We start from the raw sequence: 23,103 nt of genomic DNA on the forward strand, positions 1-23,103 counted from the left end.
CCAGAACAGAGGCACCCCAACACCCTTAATCTCCTCAGCTCTTCTGCTGAAGAATTTGGCCTTAACAATGACAAGCTGCTTTGGGAGCTTTCCCTTCCCAAACTCTGTAGTAACTTTTGATCGCACTACATCAATTATGGGAGCAGCTCCAGTCTTGTTTAATCTGAAATTTAAAAAAAAAAAAAAATATATATATATATATATATATATATATATATATATATATATATATATAAAATATTTGTGGTGCTGGGGATTGAACCCAGGGCCTTGTGCGGGAAGGAAGGCAAGCACTCTACCAATTAAGCTATGTTCCCTAGCCCCTTAAATATATGTACTTTTAGTTGTTGATGGACCTTCATTTTACTTATGTATTTATGTGCTGTGCTGAGAATCAAACCCAGCAAAATAATATTTTAAAAGAATTATTCTCCTGTTCTAAATTCTCAAAAACAATTAAAAGCTCAACGAATATTGAATTCTATCAAATGCAAAAAAAAAGTTAATGCTAGGGATCAAACCCAGGGCCTCATGTAATATACCACTAAAGCTGTGTCTGCAGCTACTTCCAATATCTTAATAATTTTTGTAATATTAAGATTTCCTAGTATTCTTAAAAGACCCCTGTTTACTTGTGATGCATCATTCTTTTACTTTAGTGTTAAATTCAAGGATAACTTTCTTTTACAAATACTACAAGTTTCTTAGAATATACTAACTATACTTTTATTAATGAACTCCTTTTGTCATCTGGGCAGTAACACTCAGCTGTCTTTAGGTCTGTCACTTATTTGTTAATAACAATAACTAGTCTTTACTGAGCACTTAGAAAGTACTAAACACTTCTGTGGGTGTGAAACAAATGGTGAGAATATGAATTGGTCACTCTTATTATACTAATGAAATTACTTATTTTAATCAAGTCATGTTCGTGTCCTGATTTTATTTATTTGTTGTATCAATGATCATTGTGATACTTGAAAAAGAAAAAAGAAAAGGAAGTACTAAACACTTTATATAATCTTTAAGACTTCCCCAAAGCGGGTGTACTCTTAGGAAGCATGTCAGGAAAAAGGTGAAGGGTCCTGGAGGCTGAGGCAGGAAGATTGAAAGTTTGAGGTCAACCTGGATAACTTAGCGAGACCGTGTCTCCAAAAAAATTAAATAAATAAGTGAATAATAAATAAAAAGGGCTGGGGATGCAAGTGGTAGAGCACTTGCCTAGCAAGAGTGAAGCCCCGGGTTCAGTCCCCTGTACAGCAGGACACAGAAAGTGAAGGATCTTGGGACATCACCCAGGAGACAGAACCAGAGCCTGTTCTTCACTGTTATGCTTTCATTCATTAATTCAACAATTATTAAGTTTCTCTGTTCTAGTGTCTGTGTGAAGTGCCATTGGTACAGCCTTTAAGAACCCAGACAGCCTCAATCTAATGGGGGCCAAACAATAGACAAGTGTAGAAACACAGAGAGACGCTGTCTCACAAAAGAAATGTAGTTGGGTGCAGTGCTACTTGGGAGGCTGGAGGAGGAGGATCGTCAAGTTTGAGGCCAGCCTGGGAAACTTAGTGAAAATCTGGTGACAAGAGGGCTGGAGATGTAGCTTAGTGGTTTATCATTTATCTAGAATATGTAAGGCCCTGGGTTCAATCTTTAGTGCCACAATAGATATTTAGCAATTAGATAAAAATTTTTAAAAAGATACATACAAATTGTTAAGAAATTTTTCATGTACATCATATACCAGATGGTGTAAAAGAGAGGGAAGGCCTACTTGAGATGTGATGATTGGCAGCAAAGACTTCTTTGAGCGATCAAGCCAAGATAGAAGGAAGAAGGGAAAGTAACTGAAAAAAGGAGTCTGGGCTACACCTCAGGCTGAGTAAACAGCAAGTACAAACAACCTAAGGCCAAAAGCCTTCAGATAGAACTGGGGATGGGAGTGGCTCCACTGCAGAGAGTTTGTAGGAGAGGCCCTGGGTTCTGTTCCATAGCACACTGCACATCAAAGCATGCAGATGAAGACACTTGATAAATCTTAACTTCAAAACAGACAGGGGCTTAGTGAGCTTGGATGGAGGGAGGGAACTACAGTTAAGACTGGGGAAGAAGGCAGAGATCAGATCAAGTCAGGCCTTGTAGATTGGGTTTGGATTCTTATCCTAAGAACAATAGAAGCCACAGAAGGCCTTAAGTAGGGGAAGCAAATGACATTTGATTTTTTGTATGTGTGTGTGTGTGTGTTTACTGGAGACAATAAATGGTTGCAATAGTTTAGGTAAGAGACAGGTGGGAAAGATTGGGATGTAATGGTAAAGGTGAAGAGAAGTAAATGGATTCAAGAAATACTTTGGAGATTGAACAGATTTTTGGATTTTATGAAATTGTTTTGAATAACTGAGTGATGGTATTTTTTTATTCCAGAGGAGTTTTGGGAGAGCAATAGGTTAGGTTAATACAATCAAGAGCTCTAGGTTGGACATACTAAATCTGATATGCCAACTGAGTGGAGATATCTAATAGGTAATTGAATGTCTGAGTTGGAAACTCAGAGGAGACACCTACTCTGGAAATATAAATTTGGATATTTTTAACATTTAGATGGTATTTGAGTCTGTAAAGAGGTTATCTAGGCAAAGAGAAAGCATTGTTAAAAAAAAGGCCCAGGGCTGGGGATGTGGCTCAAGCGGTAGCGCGCTTGCCTGGCATGCGTGCGGCCCGGGTTCTATCCTCAGCACCACATACCAACAAAGATGTTGTGTCCGCCAAGAACTAAAAAATAAATATTAAAAATTCTCTCTCTCTCTCTCTCTCTCTCTTTAAAAAAAAAAAAAAAAAGGCCCAGAACTGAGCTCTGAAATACCTCAACATTTAGAGGTCCTACCAGGGAGGAGAAGAAATGATCAGTAAGGTAGGAAAAAAATTTAAGAAGTGCAGTGCCACAGAAGGCAAGTGGAGAAGGGTTTTGTGACAGAGTGCCATCGTTTTTGAATGTTGCCAACATGAAAAAGGAGACCGATGTAGAGAAGTGTTTATTGGGAGTGCACACCTGTAATCCCAGTGACTCTGGAGGCCCAGACAGGAGGATCACAAGTTCAAGGCCAACCTCAGCAATTTAGCAAGACTCTTGGCAAGTTAGTGAGACCTTGTCTCAAAACTTAAAAAAACGAAGGAAAAACAAAACAAAACACCTCAACAACAACAACAACACAACAAAATGGGATGTAGTTCAGTGGTAAAGTACCCCAGGGTTCGCTTCTCAGTACAAAAAAAAAAAAAAAATATATATATATATATATATATATATGATTTGGCAAACAGGGACTGTTCATATCATTGATAACATTTTAGGCAGAATGGTGTAAAGAGATTAGGATGCATTAAAGAGGAAATAGAAGTAATGAATTAGAGACCATGCATATAGACAACTTGTTTTATTTTATTTTTTTAAAGAGAGAGAGAGAATTTTTTTAATATTTATTTTTAGTTCTCGGCGGACACAACATCTTTGTTTGTATGTGGTGCTGAGGATCGAACCCGGGCCGCACGCATGCCAGGCGAGCGCGCTACCGCTTGAGCCACATCCCCAGCCCGACAACTTGTTTTAGAAGTCTTATTGCAAAGAGGAGCTAAGAAGTAGGAGGATAGGATAAAGGGAAGGATTTTTTTTTTTTTTTTTTGTAGTGCCTGAGATGGATATCAGGATCTGACACTTGCTAGGCAAGTGCTCTACCATTAGCTGCATCCGCAGCCCTATTTATTTTTAGGATGCTAATGATCCAACAGAAGTAACCATAATACCATAAAGAAAAAACCTTGAGAAGGCTTGAGTGGGTGGAATCCATAGCACAAGGGGACAAAAAACATATCTTTCACAGTATCAGGAAGAAAAATAGAGAAATTAAGGCAAATGCAAGCAGATTTGTGACTTTCCTATTAGATGGGAATATTCCTCTCTAATGACTCTTATTTTCGGAAGGAAATATGAGGAGAGGTTGTTATGGAGGAATAAGAGAAGAAAGTGGAGGGTTTTGAAGAGAAAGCAAGGGGAAAAAACATCTTTGGAAGTGGAAAAGTGAATTTATTAGAGAAATGCAGTAAGATTGTCAGGTAAAATCTCATGCCTTTCTGAGGTTTATGGGCAAGAATTTAATGTGAAAGCTTCAGGTCTCATTAAAGATGGTGAATTGTTGGATTCAACTAGGATTTAGGTTATACCAGGATTTTTTTTTTTTTTTTTTTTTGTACAGGGGATTGAACCCAGGGATGCTTAACCACTGAGCTACATCCTCAGCCCTTTTTATTTTTTATTTTGAGATAGGGCCTCACTAAGTTGCTGAGGCTGGCTTTGAACTTGGGATCCTTTTGCCTCAGCCTGGGATTATAGACATGTGCCACCATGTTCACCACAGGTTTCATCAGTTTAATAGAGAAAGAAAATAAGAATTTTATGTGTTTTTAGGCAATTATAACATGTAAAGGTAATACATTTAATGGTTTGGAGGTTTTTAATTTATTGTTTTTTTTTTTTTTTTTTTGCAGTACTAGGTATCCAGTCAAGGGTGCTCTACTACTGAGCTTCATCCCTAATCCTTTTAAAAATTTTTATTATATTTTTGGTCTTGGGATTGTAGCTTTACCCCTGAGCTACATCCCCAGTCCTTTTTTTTTTTTTTGTGATTGAGTGTTGCTAACTTGCTCAGGCTTTGAACTTGTGATCCTCCTGCCTTAGTCTCTCAAGTTGCTGGGATTACAGAAGTGCCCTGCCCCACTCCACTCCCCAGCGGTTTGGAGGATTTGATGAGCTCCAAATGTCATGAGGTTACTACTGTGAGTCAGAAGTAAAAAAGAAGTAGTAATAAGTGAGAGGGATGCTCGAACTAAAGATTATAGATATGGTGTAGTTATTGGGAATAATAAAACTAGGAGGATGTGCAGAGGATGGGGGAGTAGAAAACTAAAACGGAATAGAAGGAAAAATTGCTCGCGGTGAGAAGATAAAGAATTGACAGAGTGCTTGGTGGGTCATCCACATGGATACTGGGTGATGAGCAGAAGCAGAAAGGAAGACAAGGAACTAACACTGAGGAAATATCTCCCAAAAGGTCAATATGTGGTAGTAACTAGGAGCAGTATTGAAAGCTATGGCTAGCCAAGAGTGGTGGCTCCTGTCTGTAATCCCAGCTGCTGGGGAAGCTGAGGCAGGAGGATCACCAAGTGCCAGGTCTGCCTGAGCAGTTGAGCAAGACCCTGTTGACCCTGTTTCAAAATAAAATTTAAAAAGGCTTTGTGTGTTTCAATTGTAGTGTGCAAGGCCCTGGGTTCAATCTCCACCCCCCCCCACACACACACACAGCGCTTCTTTCTTTTTTTTGAAAGAATTTTTAATATTTATTTTTTAGTTCTTGGCGGACACAACATCTTTGTTTGTCAACATCTTTGTTTGTATGTGGTGCTGAGGATCGAACCCGGGCCGCACGCATGCGAGGCGAGCGCGCCACCGCTTGAGCCACATCCCCAGCCCGCTTCTTTCTTTTTTGAACCAAGCTTACACACCCATTCCAGCCTAATGCAAACTTTTTATACAGTATTCCTATGAGTTTTCCAAGTAAAAATCAGTAATAGTGTGTTTGGAATCGGTAAATTTTCTCTAATGCTCAGCACGAGATAAGGGTAGATAGTGTGTACTGAACTTAACTTTCAAACAAAGGACATATGTCTTTTTGGGCAAGAATAGCTGACCACTCCTAAAGGTAAACAAGGAAGAAAGGAGACCTCTAATGCCTCTCTCCCAAAGAGCTGCTAAGGCTCTGGTTATTTGCTTTCACAGAAAAATTGACCTGGCATAGCCATTCAAATTTCTCACAGCAAATCACAGTGGCCTAGAGCCAACTCCTTCTACGCTCATTGGCCAGCTGGAAACTTCACCCCCCATGCCTCCCGCCTCTCACCCCGGAGCCAATGGGAAAGATTTGTGGTTCGTAACGTAGTGTCATCAAGTACCGTACAGGCAATTGGCTATTGCAGCAGTCGATCGAGGCGTAGGCGGGGCTGTGGCAAGCTGGCTTATATAAGAGGAGGACAAAGGCGGCGCGCCGCCTGTGTCATCCGCCATTTTGTGAGAAGCAAGGTGGCCTCCACGTTCCCCGAGCGTCTTCTTCGCTTCTGCCTCGACCGCCCCTTGATCACAGACATGTCTCGGGATCGGTTCCGGAGTCGCGGCGGTGGCGGTGGCGGTTTCCACCGTCGCGGAGGAGGCGGTGGCCGTGGCGGTCTCCACGATTTCCGCTCTCCGCCGCCCGGGATGGGCCTCAATCAGAACCGCGGCCCCATGGGCCCAGGCCCAGGCGGCCCTAAGCCCCCGATCCCGCCGCCGCCTCCGCACCAGCAGCAGCAGCAGCAACAGCAGCCGCCGCCGCAGCAGCAGCCTCCGCCACAGCAGCCGCCGCCGCATCAGCAGCCGCCACCGCATCAGCCACCGCACCAGCAGCCGCCACCGCCGCCGCAGGATTCGTCCAAGCCCGTGGTTCCTCAGGGGCCCGGCCCCGCTACCGGAGTAGGCAGCGCGCCTCCGGCCTCCGGCTCTGCCCCGCCCGCTACTCCCCCGACCACTGGGGCCCCGCCGGGACCGGGCCCCACCCCGACCCCGCCGCCCGCCGTCACCTCCGCCCCACCGGGAGCGCCTCCGCCCGCGCCGCCGACCAGCGGCGTCCCGACCACTCCCCCCCAGGCCGGCGGCCCGCCACCTCCACCTGCGGGCGGCCCGGGCCCAGGGCCTAAGCAGGGTCCGGGACCCGGAGGCCCCAAAGGCGGCAAGCTGCCTGGAGGGCCGAAGCCCGGCGGCGGCCCGGGCCTGAGTGCTCCCGGAGGCCACCCCAAGCCGCCGCACCGAGGAGGCGGGGAGCCCCGTGGGGGCCGCCAGCACCACCCGCCCTACCACCAGCAGCACCACCAGGGTCCCCCGCCCGGCGGGCCCGGCGGCCGCAGCGAGGAGAAGATCTCCGACTCGGAGGTGAGTCTCCAGCAGCAACCCGTCGGTTCCCCTAAGATGGCGGCGCCCCCCACCCCCCGTCGCCGCGCGAGCCTCCATTTTGTCGGCGGCCGGAAGGGCGCCTGCGCGCGGGGGCGGGGCGGCTCGGCGGGCGCGCGGAGTCGAGGTCTCTGTTCCGCGGGGAGATTGGCTGCCCGCGCGTGTGGTGCCGGTGATGAGCCTTGGATCCAGTGTAGGGCACGTCGGGAAGTGTAGAGTTGGAGAGAATCGGGCTACTGTCACGGTTCTTGTCTCCTACGATTTAGATAAAAATCGTGTTTATGTTTCCTACGATTTAGGTAAAAACTGTCGGCATGATATATATGTATCAGCGTATATGTACGTGTTGGTATAGGGCTTCCATTTTCAGGAGCATTCTGGGTTGTTAGATACCCTTTTTAATGATAGGGCAGTGATTATGCCGGAAATCGCTCAGATATAGTACGACATGATTGCGACTCTAGCGGACCAGAAAACCCTCGAAGAAAACATGCAGTTCAGAAAATGCAAGAATTTGTCATGGGTTTTCAATTTGCAGAGGTCACTGGTGTCTGAAAATTGATTTCCTTCTTTTCATTAGGGGTTTAAAGCTAACTTGTCTCTCTTGAGGAGGCCTGGAGAGAAAACCTACACACAGCGTTGTCGGTTGTTTGTTGGGAATCTCCCCGCTGATATCACAGAGGATGAATTCAAAAGACTATTTGCAAAATACGGAGAACCAGGAGAAGTTTTTATCAATAAAGGCAAAGGATTCGGATTTATTAAACTTGTGAGTATAATTTATTATATGTAGAATTAAAAGATGGGTTTTCTTTGCTTTTGATTTTCGCAGAACGCAAAACCAGATAGAATAAATTGTTCTTTCAAAAAAATATTCTGTAGAGAGTGACTGTTGGTACCTAAGAGAAGAAAGGTGGTCGGGTAGGTAAGGTATTTAAGTACTACCCTTAGTGGTGTCCAGGAGGGCTACCTGAGGGTAACACTTGAACTGAGTTGGAAAAAGTAGAAATTTGGTTTATAACAGTTTGAGAATGAGCATTAGCCAGTTATGAAGCCATTAACCTGAATGTCTTAATATTGCAGGAATCTAGAGCCTTGGCTGAAATTGCCAAAGCTGAACTTGATGATACACCCATGAGAGGTAGACAGCTTCGGGTTCGCTTTGCCACACATGCTGCTGCCCTCTCTGTTCGTAATCTTTCACCTTATGTTTCCAATGAACTGTTGGAAGAAGCCTTTAGCCAGTTTGGTCCTATTGAAAGGGCTGTTGTAATTGTGGATGATCGTGGTAGATCTACAGGGAAAGGCATTGTTGAATTTGCTTCTAAACCAGCAGCAAGAAAAGCATTTGAACGATGCAGTGAAGGTGTTTTCCTACTGACAACGTAAGTTGTCTCTGGTTTATTCTAGTCATTTCTTATTTGTTACAACTTACAAGGATGTTCTATTAAAACTGGAACAAAGTTAAGATGAACCATTTTTGTTATTAGAACTCCTCGTCCAGTCATTGTGGAACCACTTGAACAATTAGATGATGAAGATGGTCTTCCTGAAAAACTTGCGCAGAAGAATCCAATGTATCAAAAGTAAGTTGAAAAGGAAACTTGCTCTAGTAATTTTTTCCAGTTTTGCTTAAAAGATGAAATTTGCGGGTGGGGTACTGGGGATATGAACCCAGGGGTGCTTTTTATCTCTGAGTTGTGTTCCCAGCCCTATTTATTTTTTGTTTTGAGTCTAGGGTCTTGCTAAGTTATTTAGGGCCTTGCTAGGTTGCTGAGGCTGGCTTTTAAGTTTGGAAAGTTAGGTTTCAAAGCTGTCGTTTAAATGACTTTTTAATGTAGGTACTTTCACATGCAATGCTTACAGTTGCATGAAATGCGTTTTCATGGATGGAAAATACAAGCCTGGGTAAGGAATTTGGCTAGAGGAAAACATTAGGAAATGTGGAAGGCAGAATTTGTCTTCCAAATTTTGTTATTGTATCACTTTTTGTTTTTATTTTACATCTTAGTTTCTTACTCTTTATTAAATTGTTATAACTCATTGTCATGAGTAGGAAGAACAAAATAAGAGAATAAGGGGTGCAGGAAATAGAAAGAAGGATGAGGAAGTAGTTTTTTTTTTTTTTTTTAATTTTTTAGTTGTTAATGGACCTTTATCTATTTATATGTCATGCTTGGAATTGAACCCAGTGCCTCACACATGCCAGGCAAGTGCGCTACCACTGAGCTCCAGCCCCAACCCAAGGAAGTAGTTTTTAATCTTTGTTTTTAGCAAGTGATAGGCTAGGGAAAATATCAAAGTTTTTTTTTTTTTTTTTTTTGGCAGTGCTGGGGACCAGACCCAGTGTACATGTTGGGCAGATGCTCTACTACCAGCTGAGCGACTTCCCTCGTCCAAGATCTTTTTTTTTTGAAGTGGAACAAGTAATATTGCCTTTACAAATCCACAGATTCATTCATGTTTATATATTGTGTTATCAGGGAGAGAGAAACGCCACCTCGCTTTGCTCAGCATGGCACATTTGAGTATGAATATTCTCAGAGGTGGAAGTCCTTGGATGAAATGGAAAAACAGCAAAGGGAACAAGTTGAAAAAAACATGAAGGATGCAAAAGACAAGTTGGAAAGTGAAATGGAAGATGCCTATCATGAGCATCAGGCAAATCTTTTGCGCCAAGGTAAAGGCCTTCCGAATTTTATTGGTAGGATCAGTTTATTGAGTTACCAGGATCTTATTAATGTGATACCAAAATAATATTTTCTAATGTTCAGATCTGATGAGACGCCAGGAAGAATTAAGACGAATGGAAGAACTTCACAATCAAGAAATGCAGAAACGTAAAGAAATGCAATTGAGGTAAAATACTGTTGATTCTTTGTTTTTGTACTCATAGTCTGACATTTAGGAAACAGGGTACTCAATTTTTCAGGTGACACATGTCAGTGCTCAAAATCAAATGTAAGGATATCAAGTTTTCTGTGTGTGTGTATATATATATTTTTTTGTGCCACAATGTCTAGTGTTGTCCCTCTAAGCTCTGAGCCTCACTCTCTAGACCTTTTTGGGGAGTTTGTTTTATTTGCTTTTTTTTTTAATATTTATTTTTTAGTTGGACACAATACCTTTATTTATTTTTATGTGGTGCTGAGGATTGAACCCAGGGCCTCTCATGTGCTAGGCGGATGCTCTACTACTAAGCCACAACCCCAGCCCATGTTTGCTTATTTTTTTGAATGGATTTTTTTAAGGTTTAGATGGATGCAGAATACCTTATTTTTATGCAGTGCTGAGGAGCGAACCAACCCAGTGCCTCACACATGCTGGGCAGGCACTCTGACACTGAGCCACAACCCCAACCCTTTATTTATGTATGTACGTGTCTATTTATTTTACTGTGTCCTTACACCATCTAAGGCTCTTAGACATATTACTACCAGCTTTTTTTCAAATTAAATTTTAAAAAGATGAGGTTGATACTTTGGCTTATGCTTGATTGATGTTTTCAGGCAAGAGGAGGAACGACGTAGAAGGGAGGAAGAGATGATGATTCGCCAACGTGAGATGGAAGAACAAATGAGACGCCAAAGAGAAGAAAGTTATAGCCGGATGGGCTACATGGATCCAGTAAGTTAGGTTTTGTTGGCATTCTAATTGGGAGTTGTTTATAGAACTTGTAAGTACCTAAGGTGAAATTTGACTCAGTTGAAAAAAAAATCACACAGTATAGTCATTTTCTACCTTAAAATGTTGGCCATGGGCAGTGGCACATATCTATAATCCCAGTGGCTTGGGAGACTGAGGCAGGAGGATCATGAGTTCAAAGCCAGCCATAACAGTGAGGCTGTAAGGCACTCAGTGAGATCCTGTCTCTAATTAAAATACAAAACAGGGCTGGGGAATGTGGCTCAGTGGTCAAGTGAGTTCATTCCCCGGTAAAGCCAGGCCCCCCCCCCCCCCAAGTAGTTACTTATAAAATATACATATATATTTTTTGATTTGGCTGATCTAGTGATTACTTTTTTTTTTAAACAACTGTACTATGTTTGATTGCCATGGTTCTTGTTTTTCCTGTTATTTGTATGGGCCAGAAGATGATTGAACTGGAAGGTTATGGTTTTTTTTTTTTTTTTTTTAGTTCTTTTGTTAATAGAAAATAGGTAGTTTTCAGGCTTGAGTTTTTTTTTTTTTTTGATACTTGAAAGAAAAATGCCTTCTGAACTTTACAGTTTTTAAGTCTTAAACATTATTGATGTGCTTATTGCATAGGTGAAATAATTTTTTTTTCTGTTAGAGAGAAAGAGACATGAGAATGGGTGGTGGAGGAGCAATGAACATGGGAGGTAAGCATGAAAATTTAAGTCAACTTTATTACCAGAGAGTAGTGTTGTGGTGGAATCCTAATCACTCTTTCTGTTTCCTAGATCCCTATGGTTCAGGAGGCCAGAAATTTCCACCTCTAGGTGGTGGTGGTGGCATAGGTTATGAAGCTAATCCTGGAGTTCCACCAGCAACTATGAGTGGTTCCATGATGGGAAGCGACATGGTAATGTATCCTGTGGGACGTAGTACAAAGGAAATTCTCATTTTCATGACTTAATGTGTGTGTTTTTTTTTTGTTGTTTTTGTTTTGTTTTTAAGTAGGTGACTGGACCTCTTTTAGTTCTCCCTATCATGTAAATATATAATATTGAGGAATACTTTGGCAACACAGAAGAACTCTTATGTGGTAACCTAAACACGGTTGCCAATGAGGAGTCAATGCTGTTAGTAGTATGTGGAGTTATCTTTGGCAATAAGTACATGTAGGTGTTTTCCACTTTTTTGCTTGTGCACTTTTGAACCCCAGTGCATGGCAAATCCAAATTCTGTGTTAGGTAATGTATGATTATTCTATACACTCAATTGAGGGTAATAACATGGCAAACTGTCATTCTTTAAGTTGGTATTTGCCATAAATGGGAATCAGCCTTGTAGTTTGTAGCTTTAGGCATGTTTTAGTGATATGTAGAACTTTGACCTATATTTGGTGTGGCTTCTATCCCATGAAAGAGAATTGTTTAGTGTTTTGACTCGTCGTTTCCCACCTGTTGGGTCTGTTTGTAGGTACACCTTCTAAAATAAACTGACATCTCTATTTTGCTACAGGGTAGCAAAAGTCAACAATAAATTTAAGCATACTAATTGTGTGCATTTGATCTCAACCTTCTTGATGCTATTATGTTAGCTATATGGATAGTCTGTCAGATGCTTTAGAACAGTCAAGTAAATTGATGAGTGGCTGTATTAGGGCTTTATAAATCCTCAGTTCTGAATTTTGGTGGTTTTAGAAAAGAGTACATTTTCATAGCTGATTGAATCAGATTTAGTTTTCCTATGGTCTTTAGGCAAAGAAGCTGCTGCAGTATGTGGCTCACATAATTTTTATCAATAGAAACTTTAGAATTTAATATGAGACCTTATCTACTTAAAATATAAAATATATCTAAGGCTTTTTGACAAAGTTACAACTCTCAATTGATGGTTGTGTTAAATGTACTATTAGTTTTATCTAGCTGAATTTTAAAAACTGGGTAATGTTTTGGTATTTAAGCTTCATAAAAAACAGTTTAGGTACGTATTAAATTTGTAGACTCAAATTTGATATGATGTTCCCACAGTTCAGGTTCTATGTGGCTAAGTACTAGAATTTTCAGCTGTTCTAATAACAATCTTAAACCCCCCAAATCTTCATCCCTTTGAGATAAAGTATAATATGTAAAAACCAAACACAATTTTTAAAAAAATTTTCAAGAGGATTTCCCAAGTAGTTTTACAGTATTGGGGGAGAAGGTGAAATTATATATATAGGCACAGAGCAGCTAAACCGTAATAAGTCATTTTAGGTCTTTTCTTTGGAATAAAACTGAGTAAATGGGCTATCTTAAATGGAATTTAAGACAGAATAGACTGCTATGCTTACCTACCTATAGAGTCTTGCTGTCTGGGTACATAACATTTCAAGTCGAGAAGTACCTAAAACCTACTCACTGCTTTATTGCAGTCACTTTAGCTTGGTGTTAAACTGTTTGTGGAGCCTTTTAAAATTTCTAAAGCATGGATTCATAGTAAGGTTTCAGTGTACTTTTTAAAGACCTCAGGGAAAAGTTGGGCTGTTAGTGGGCTGTATGTTTGCAACAATGCAGAATAGTACTGTGAAAGTGGACATAATTGTCTCTGGTTTTATAGTGATGGCTCTGAAGGTGGTGTACCTGTGAGAATATGGCAACACAAGTTTTTGATCAAGTTACTGTGCCGGTTAAGTGACTAAATCTATTAGTTTTTTTTATGCTTTTTCTTTTTGTAGTCTGGTAGCATTTTATTAAAACTTTCAACCTTTTAAGATTTCTGCAACTTAGCAGATGTGTCTTAAGATCTTGAAAAGCACAAGGTTTCTTAAGCAGCACATGCCACTGACTGGTGAGTAGGTCTTGTCACTTCATTGAGTGAATTGACTCTGTCTGGTTGGGCTTGTTAGGCTTACTTGGAGAGTAAATTTTCTGTTCATACCCTGAAAGTGAGAGTTTGCAAGTTTTCATTGGATTAATCTGATGTGAAATTTCTTAGAACGCATTTTGGAATGGATTTTCACATCTGCACTAATTCTTAAATTTTTTAGCACTACAGGGAAGATCTGTTCTTTGAAACAGGTGTATGAGAATGGCTCAAGTGGGAACATACCACAAGGCATGTATTATCGTAAACTAATTTTCAAATTACCCTTTTTTCCTTTCTATGTTCCCGGTACCTGTGGATCGACTCATTGGTGATTGTATCGACGAACGTTGACTACGGAACCTTCTAAAATATTTACTTAACACACATGGACATCAACTACATATAATGAACTGTTGATTACTGTTCCAATAGCGTACTGAGCGCTTTGGGCAGGGAGGTGCGGGGCCTGTGGGTGGACAGGGTCCTAGAGGAATGGGCCCTGGAACTCCAGCAGGATATGGTAGAGGGAGAGAAGAGTATGAAGGCCCAAACAAAAAACCCCGATTTTAGATGTGATATCTAGGCTTTCATTCCAGTTTGTTTTTGTCTTTTCTTGTTTAGATACCACTTTTAAATTCTTGCATTTTAGTAAGAAAGCTACCTTTTTATGGATGTTAGCAGTTTATTGACCTAATATTTGTAAATGGTCTGTTTGGGCAGGTAAAATTATGTAATGCAGTGTTTGAAACAGGAGAAAAGTTTTTTCTTTTTACCTTTTCTTTTCTCTCTCCTTTTTCTTTTTTTTTTTTTTTTTTTCATTTTTTTTAACTGTATAATGTCCCTCAAGTTAATGGCAGTGTACCTTGTGCCACCGAATTTCCAAAGTGTACCGATTTTTTTTTACTGTGCTTCAAATAAATAGAAAAATAGTTATAATACTGATCTTCAACTTTGCCATTCATGCTTCTATGCACATTAGGCTAGGTATTCCACTTTGAAAGCATGAGAGTGTTGAGGCCTTTGAATGGCAGGCATATGCCATTTCTGGGAAATGTATGTGGAGGCTAAGTATTGCTTTCTACAAGTAATTGCCCCCTTGTTTTAAAAAGAAGAAATGCAGATTTGAAGTAGTTCACGATTGTTTGGCATTATAGGAAGCAAGCTGGTGCTAAGTATTTTTAAATGGTTATGTAAGCAAAGCTGAACTGTAAATCTTCATTCAGGAATATGTATTAAGATTATGGAATGGGTATAAGACTTGGTAGGGGGAGAAAGTGGGTTTGGTTAATGGATCTTTTATGGCCCTATGATCTATCCTTGGAAGTTTTTGAAAAAAGTGGAAAGATCATTTTGTCGCATTTCCCCTATTCTTGTTTTTAAAAGAACAACAAATCCCAAGCCCTACAAATGGCTTGTATTGAACTTTTACATTTGAATTAAAGATTGTTAAACATAAGCCTTTTCATGTATTACTTCAAGTGATTTATAAAGATGGGGCTTAGTTTGAAGAATGCAACTTAAAAAGTAAAGTAAGGTTTAGTTAACTGTAAAATGGGTTTAGTTCTATTTACATTCATAGTCTTTTTAACTTTTACACCTTGTGCTACTTCTGTTGGGAAAAATCTGTAGGACTATAAAGATCTTGGTTTTCTTCTTAAGAGCTAGTGGTGACTTTTAATAACAAATAGGGTTGCAGATAACCATTCTTATAAATTTGTTCACCTGTTTTTAGATAGTTGCTTTTTGATGTAGCACTAAATCTCAGTGACTTGCTCATGCTACACAGTACAAATACCCCTTCCTTCCACCATAAAGCTTTGGAATGTTTCGATGGTGTTGTCAGTTAATTGTCAACTTCATTGAATTTCCTTCCATTAGGAAAAGACTTTTTGATTCAATATTAAAGTAGATTGTTTACTGTTGTTTGTCAGTACAGTGGGAGCTTGATTTCCCAGTGCAAATATGTTAGTGGAACAATTTCTAACAGTAGGTAAAGTAATTGAATGGTTTAGCTTTGTTCTTAGCTATGTTTCCATTCAACTCTACATTATAGAACTTTGGAATATCTTCATCCTTTTCACCTCTGTTCTTGGGGCTGATTGGCAAAAGAAAAATTCTAAATCAAACCTTTTATTACCATGCTGAAGTTTAGTATTGTTCCTTGAGTACAAAAGGAGACCTATTGTTGAAACAACTGAGTTTTTCTGCATAGGAAAACAGGATAATTATCTAAGAAAAACACTGAAGTGTAAAAAGCATGTCACCAAATTCTGGTTGTAGGGCTGACAGGTACATGGTGTGTTAATTAAGGGAGAGAATCTCCTTAAAAATGTGCTAATTTTATTCACTGAACACATTTGGAAATGGATAGTTCTTTTACCAAGGAGGAAGTTTTGTCCCAAGTCATTAATGGGTGATGCACACATGGGATTTTGTGTATGGAAACAAGGGTGTTGGTTTGAAAGTAGTCCATTACCATTTGAATTGTATAGTAGGGGACTCTATAATGATAAGAAAGTTAGGGGTATTCATGGGACACCCACAAGGGTGAACTTGAATGTATGTGGGTGGGGGCTGGAGGGGAAATGGGAAAATCTGCCTATAAAATTAATGTTTCAGTTTATTTTTCAGATTACATGCCTTTCTTTATAAGGGATGCTGGCACAGACCCCTAAAATAAGCTTTTGGTAGTACTATACCTTTGAAGAGTGGTGAAGGATGCTAATGAATAATCTCCTGAAAGTTGTGGCTTTTGATAGCCTACTAAGGGCTGTAGAATTGCTAAATGTTGTTTAGCAAATAATGTTGCTGAGTTTCAACTGAACATTTGACTTTTATCATGGAAACTGCAGTGTACCAAGGGTTGTAAAGCTACTCAAATGGACTTTCAATAAGTCTTGCAATGTAAATGATAGTTTTTTAGCCTAATGTGAACTTAAATCATCTTAATGAGTAGTTTTCTAAAAGTCAATGATGAAACTTGGGGTGGGAAATGGAAGGTAATAATTTTGGAAGTATTAGCCATTTTTCTCATTTAAAGAAACATCCTGCCCCTATTTTCCTCCTCTTCCCTTTCTCTCATAATTTTTAAGAGGAACACTTCGTTTTTGAACCTTATGTCTCCAAATCTTTAAAAACTGCATTCTCTTTGAAGATGCTAGTGTATTTCATAGGTGTCTATATAAACTTAACCCATTGGCTCACGTTACTTAGTGGAAAACAATCCTTTTTGCCTAGAACATTAAACTCCTAAGAATATAAACCCCACCACTCTTTTTAGATGTGTTATATCACTGATAAAAACAAACAACAATTTGGGAAATTGTAATGTTACGCCTGTGCAATTTTTATAAGTGGCATATTATGGCAGAAAAAAATTTTAGATACTTGGCTTGGGCAAGCCACTAAGTTGTGGCGGAATGTTTTGTGGTGTTCTTGGACTGCAATTATGCACTATTAAAGTAGTGGCCTGCTACATAACTGCATTTAGCCAGCATTTCTGCAGTGCGTAACTGTGAGGAACGTAGTACCGCAAATGGCAATGGACATTAGGACCCGGATGTAGTATTCCTGCTTGCTCCAAGATTCTCATTGCCGACTGCATACAGGTAGGTAACAAGCAATATAATCTAACTTGGTGACTTGCTATGTACTTTTATTCCGTGGGCATTCTGACATCACATTTCTGACAATGAAATTACAGTGCAGCACCTAACACTTGTATGATAAAGCTAGCTTATAGCAAAACTGCGTGGGTCTGGGGTTAGAGCTGTAATTTGTTAGGCAGAATTCAGTGCTGTAATTTGTTAGGCAGAATTCAGTGCTGTTGCAGTTCTCAGATAAAAAGTGCAAACTTGATTCTTGGTATATCTGACTCAGTTGTGGTTTTCTATAGTTGCATTGTAAATGAAGAGAACATGGAACACATCAGTGGTGTGGGGAAGAGGGAACCAAAACCATACTTGGGAAGGGAAGTAGGGTGCTTTTAGCACCTTGACATGGACCATATAGCATGGATCCATATGGCATGTGATAATTAGTCTCTGTTGTAGCATACTGACCTGCTCAAAGGTCAGCAATATAAGTAATTTCATTATGCAATCTTGGTAATTATTCTGCAAGTTGAGTGAACTCAGACTAAACTGCAGGGTTTTTTTTGTAATGGGTTTCATGGGAACACCTTTGTTACTAACTTGGGCTTAGATGGGAATCTAACGTGAATAGTTCAAGTTATGTGACTTGTTTAAATACGTTTATACTCTAAACCTGGGGGAAAGTGGTGTGAAATATTGACTTGCTTATAGTTGAATACATTTTGGGAATCATTCCCAATCATAAAACTTCGTCGTTTTCTGTAGAGTGACTGCATTTGTTCAGAGTAGCTTTTTGAACTTGGTTCCCTTAGCTTTAGGGATGTGATGTTACAGTCCAAAATGTTTAGGTACAAGAAAACATAAGTCTTCAAAAGCACCTTCTTTGTTGCTTAGCTTTGCATCGACTGTTGTTCCAGACCTCAATCCAACTTAACTCTGGTCTCTGGTTTTTAGCTAGTATGCATGAGAAACAGCTTTTAATGCTTTCTGCTCTGTAACTGGAAAGTTTGGTTTACTTTGCATAATTGCCGGTGAAAACTCTTCACAACTATGAGAATTTTCTTTCATTTGTCTGAAGAAAAATGGCTTGCTCTTTGGCAAGTAAGTCACAGGGTGGGGACAGATTTGTACTCTACAGATTTGTAGTTCATTCAAGCAAACAACTTCTGATTTTCCTGTTAGATAAAAGAGCAACTGGTGACTAGTTTAGTTTCTTCGTATTAATACAATGCAGATCAAACAATTTTCAGTATTAGTGACATGAGTACCACTAAAACTGCATAGAACCCTCATGGGGGATTTCCTGTGTCATAATCCATTAAATCGGTGGCCCAACGCTTGCTGCCGTGGTTTAGTGACTGGGTGTTCAGAACTAAAAGCTCAGGTTTATTTCTTAGCAGTCAGTAACAATGTTCAGAGAACTACTTGGTATAATATGGGTTTAAGGAACATCATTGGGGTGGGGGTTAATTTTGCTTTGTTCTGCTTACTTCAAGATTAATCGGCTTTTGCACTTCAGAAAAGAAACCATTGACTTAAGTCTATTCTTACTAGTTTTAATTTGTATGTAGCTATGAATTGTGACTTTTTGAAAAAGCACTCAATCAAAAAGCTGGGAATTAAGTGGGTTTCAGTAATAACGCTCTATACCGAGGTGCTTGCATTGTATTTCATAATCTTTTTTTCTTGTAACAAACAAACCAAAATTACTTTTTAATGAGATCACTCTTGAGTTCAGAGGTGTGATGCCAGAATGCATTTTCGTACTGTTAGGCCCTTGGAACAGATACCGGTGCTTTCTGAAAGATCAAAGAAATGCAATGGGTACTCTTCACGCAAGGTTGCAGACCTACAAAGAACGCATAATAGTCTTCATTTTCCTAATAAAAGGGATGTGTGTGACTAGTTTTGGACTTTTAACATTAATGGGGGTTGCATGTCTCCTATTGTTAATCATTGTTAGCTGCAGTGACATGATCTACAGTCCTGCATTATTTACTGCCTTTCCCTTAATGATTCTGGACAGGTTTTAGAGAGCTGGGGTGTTTGTTCTGGGCCTTTACTTGGTTTTGGCTTTAGCTGATAATGTTTCAGTGCTGTCAGCTAGTGCAGTTCTCAAATGGCTGCCTATTAGGGAAAGAATTAGAGGATTTGACTGCTCCTAATCATCTGTCATTGCTGCTAGATAATGATTGGCAATTTTTAAGACTCAACTGTAGAAATCTCACAGTTGCTGGTAAACCATCAACCATAAAATGTTGCTTTTGAACACCAGTGCTGAAAAGTTTTTTGTTTTTTTTTTAAGGTGAAAAGGGGGGCTGGACGTAGAATAGGACAGGAATAATCTGGAGAATGGGGAAGAATGCAAAACGATATAGTATCCCTTATGGATGGTACATGTGCAACAGGGAATTATATTTCATATACCTGTGGCAGTAATGATACAGGGAAGAAGAAAAACCTGGAACTTGAATTAGGCTGAGCTTTCTGTTTTGTGCACTGTGGCCCTGCCAGGCATATAGTGTGAAGGTGAATGTCTTCTCCCTCAGAAAACCTTGGGTTCCTTGCTGTCCCAGTAAGGCATAGCTTCCTTGCCCTAACTTAAAACTCAGTGAGGACTTGGAGGGGAAAGAAGAGGCAAATACATAGGATTGCAGGGTAACAACTGCAGTGTTGTGTACTGTGGGAAGTGGGTAAGGCACTCTTGGAGGACTCCTGCTGAAGGTGGTTAGCCCACCTGAGAATGAAAGGCATACTTGAATGGGGAGCAGGGTATGTGCTTTCATATGAAAAGAGAGCTGATAAAATACTGGGTGAGGTGAACGTTGTCACATACCTTCACATAAGGGATAGTATATTTTGGGTTGCAGTCAAACTTCATTGTGCTCAGACTGGTGAAAATAGGAGTTAGACTTTTACATTTTAAAAGAAGATACAGTTTTCATTCTAATTCTGGTGTCTACTTAGTACTTATACAAAAAATAATTTTAGATTTTTTTCCCCATGAAGTTTCTTCCTATTTTTTTTATGCTGTAACTTACCCCAATCTTTGTCTCTGGAATTTTACTCTTTAAATTTTGAAGTTAACTAGCGTTTTCAAGCCTTTATTTTATACCCTTGTCTTTTATATTAACTTTTTCTTATTATTCTTTAGGTAAGAATGGTTGATGTTGGCTGATTGGAATGTTCATTCACTTGAAGTAAGTGTCCTTTGGAACCTTAACCTCTAGTGGATTTGGGGCTTGATTTATCTTCATTGGTTAAAATAACCAATGAAATATGGGAGAGGGTGAGACTTGTTCTGTTTGTATTGTCTGTTTTGAACATTGTGTGTGTACTGGGGGTGTGTCTCGGTAGTGCAGTTCTTGCCTAACATGTGAGAAGCTCAGGGTTTGATCTCTAGCACTGAAGGGGGTTGGTGGGATATGATAAAGTAGAATATTTATTATAAAAGTAGGAAAATTTTAAAAAGATACATACTGGGCTGGGGTTGTGGCTCAGTTGGTAGAGTGCTTGCCTAGCATGAGTGAGGCACTGGGTTCGATTCTCAGTACCATATATAATAAAGGTCAATTAACAACTAAAAAAATTTAAAAAAAAGATACATGCTTATAAAATTCCAAATGATTACCAAAAGAGCTTGAATTGATGGGTAAATATTTTTCATAAAATCTCCATAAACTTTAATTTATGTAGTAGATGGAAGAATTAGTAGGAAGAGGGACAATTCCATGATTACCTGGGAAGAAAGTGTAAGAAAATAATTTTGGTATGGGGCAAGTTTTTGCTATTTGATTAATAGTTAAAATTGCTTGGACCTTATGCCAAAAGATGCATCTCTTGTTTGTGTCTGAATAAAGTTTACATGATACACCCAGGTGCAGTGATACTCAGTTGTAATCCGAACTTCTTTGGAGCTTGAGACAGGAGGATGGTAGGTAGGCTCAAGGCCAGCCTGAGCAACATCGAAAGACCCTGTCTCAAAAAATGACTGGGAAATCTGTGTAGCTCAGTAGTGTAGCATTTGCTTAGCATGTGCAAGGTGTCATGAGTACAATCCCTGGCCCACACACACAAAAATAAAATGTATGAACTATTTAGAAATTAATATGGCAAATGTTATTTTTAATCCGTATTAATTGTAGGTGGATCAGATATTTGTTCTCCAGACATTGACAGCATGGGCCAACCAAGAAGGAAAACCACAAGTCGTTTGACAAAGTGTGTAGGTAAGTTGAATGATTCTTACTATCTTGGGTGCTACTAAAAAAAAAAAAACAAAACTCATGTTTGCGATTAATACGTTCCTTGATTTAAATTTTAGGAAACTCAGTTGGTATTGGTGTTTATTTAAAAATAAATGAGAACTTCATAAATCAGAATTTGTCTTGAATTAATCAGATCTTTTAATTGCAGGATCAAGATAGCTGTGTCCACAAAACCAATGAGGAAGCATATAAGGAGGAATGATGGACAACTTATTTGCCATTAATAAAGTCATTTTTGAAAAATTGGATTGTGCTTTTATTTTATGTAGCATTCTTTTTTGCTTGGGGGAGGTACCAGGGATTGAACTCAGGGGGCCCCGGACCACTGAGACATATCCCTAACCCTATTTTCTATTTTATTAGAGGCAGGGTCTCACTGAGTTGCTTAGCACCTTGCTAACTTGTCTGTCTCCGCCTCTAGATTCACTGGGATTACAAGTGTGCCCCAACCTGCCTGGTTTAAGTAGGATTTTTGTTGGATTTTCCTGTCACTGAGCTCTAACTCTAGCCCCTGAAACCACTTTTTAATTTTGGTACCAGGAATTGAATCCAGGGGTGCTTAACCTCAGCACATCCCCATCCCTTTTTGATATGGCTAGATTGCCAAGGCAGACTTTATACTCATGATCCTCCTGCCTCAGCCTCCTAGCCAGCCCTCTGGGATTACAGGCATGCCCCCACCATGTCCAACTATAGAGCCACTTTTGATTTCATGATTACTAGCCTAATTTTATGGTCCCTTACAGTCCAAAACCTGATTTGGCCATCAATATTTTAAATCCTCTTATGTAATTTTTATTCCTAAAATTTACTTTTATTAGCAATGCCCCTTTTTGATTAGTTTCAGGCATAAGAGCATTGTGAATGCAGAAGTATGCACAGTATATACAGAAGAAATACTGGATTGTTGTTGGGTACTATTGCTTAATAAGTTAATAACCATCTGCCAGGTATTTTCGTGTGGTTTGAGATGTAATTTCTTTTTTTTTAATTTCTTTTTTTAAATTTTTTTTAATTGGTTGTTCACATTACAAAGCTCTTGACATATTTCATACATTAGATTGAAGTGGGTTATGAACCCCCAATTTTACCCCAAATGCAGATTGCAGAATCACGTCGGTTACACATCCACAATTTTACATAATGCCCTATTAGTAATTGTTGTATTCTGCTACCTTTCCTATCCCCCCTCCCCTTCCCTCACATCTTCTCTCTCTACCCCATCTACTGTAATTCATTTCTCTCCTTGTTTATTTTCCCATTCCCCTCACAACCTCTTATATGTAATTTTGTATAGCAATGAGGGTCTCCCTTCATTTCCATGCAATTTCCCTTTTCTCTCCCTTTCCCTCCCATCTCATGTCTCTGTTTAAAGTTAATCTTTTCTTCCTGCTCTTCCTCCCTACTCTGTTCATAGTTCCTCTCATTATATCAAAGAAGACATTTGGTATTTGTTTTTTAGGGATTGGCTAGCTTCACTAAGCATGATCTGCTCTAGTGCCATCCATTTCCCTGCAAATTCTATGGTTTTGTCATTTTTTATTGCTGCATAGTACTCCATTGTGTATAGATGCCACATTTTTTTTTATCCATTCATCTATTGAAGGGCATGAGATGCAATTTCTCCGAAATGGATCTGAATTTGATATCTAGTGTGATGTGGGCAATTTCTCAGAACGCAGTTAAGGGAAAAGATTAAAGCCTGCTTGATGAATAAAATAGGAAGCCCAGTCAT

General features: G+C 39.7%; 1 protein-coding gene across 2 annotated transcripts; it reads left to right on the top strand.

The window, feature by feature from the left end:
- The first annotated feature begins 6,070 nt into the window (after positions 1–6,070).
- On the top strand, positions 6,071–21,616 carry SFPQ (splicing factor proline and glutamine rich). 2 transcript variants are annotated; one of them, XM_081308666.1, is made up of 12 exons: positions 6,071–7,012; positions 7,611–7,799; positions 8,114–8,415; positions 8,521–8,616; positions 9,514–9,710; positions 9,805–9,889; positions 10,540–10,657; positions 11,325–11,373; positions 11,455–11,576; positions 20,255–20,300; positions 21,246–21,329; positions 21,517–21,616. In XM_081308666.1, the coding sequence occupies exons 1-10, from the start codon at positions 6,194–6,196 to the stop codon at positions 20,276–20,278; spliced, it is 2,001 nt and encodes a 666-aa protein (XP_081164792.1). In that variant the 5' UTR covers positions 6,071–6,193; the 3' UTR covers positions 20,279–20,300; positions 21,246–21,329; positions 21,517–21,616. The 2 variants fall into 2 exon arrangements, with proteins under 2 accessions (XP_081164792.1, XP_081164791.1); XM_081308665.1 differs by lacking the exons at positions 20,255–20,300; positions 21,246–21,329; positions 21,517–21,616 and adding an exon at positions 13,940–15,338.
- Positions 21,617–23,103: the final 1,487 nt, after the last annotated feature.

Source organism: Spermophilus citellus (genome assembly GCF_964194105.1).
Source record: "Spermophilus citellus genome assembly, chromosome: 9".
NCBI lineage: Eukaryota > Metazoa > Chordata > Mammalia > Rodentia > Sciuridae > Spermophilus > Spermophilus citellus.

Bases quoted from the DNA above. Each gene is read 5' to 3' on its own strand.
- SFPQ (XM_081308665.1), top strand. From the start codon at position 6,194: ATGTCTCGGGATCGGTTCCGGAGTCGCGGCGGTGGCGGTGGCGGTTTC. The intron at 7,800-8,113 runs GTGAGTATAATT...TTAATATTGCAG, and splicing joins GATTCGGATTTATTAAACTT to GAATCTAGAGCCTTGGCTGA. The intron at 8,416-8,520 runs GTAAGTTGTCTC...TTTTGTTATTAG, and splicing joins GGTGTTTTCCTACTGACAAC to AACTCCTCGTCCAGTCATTG.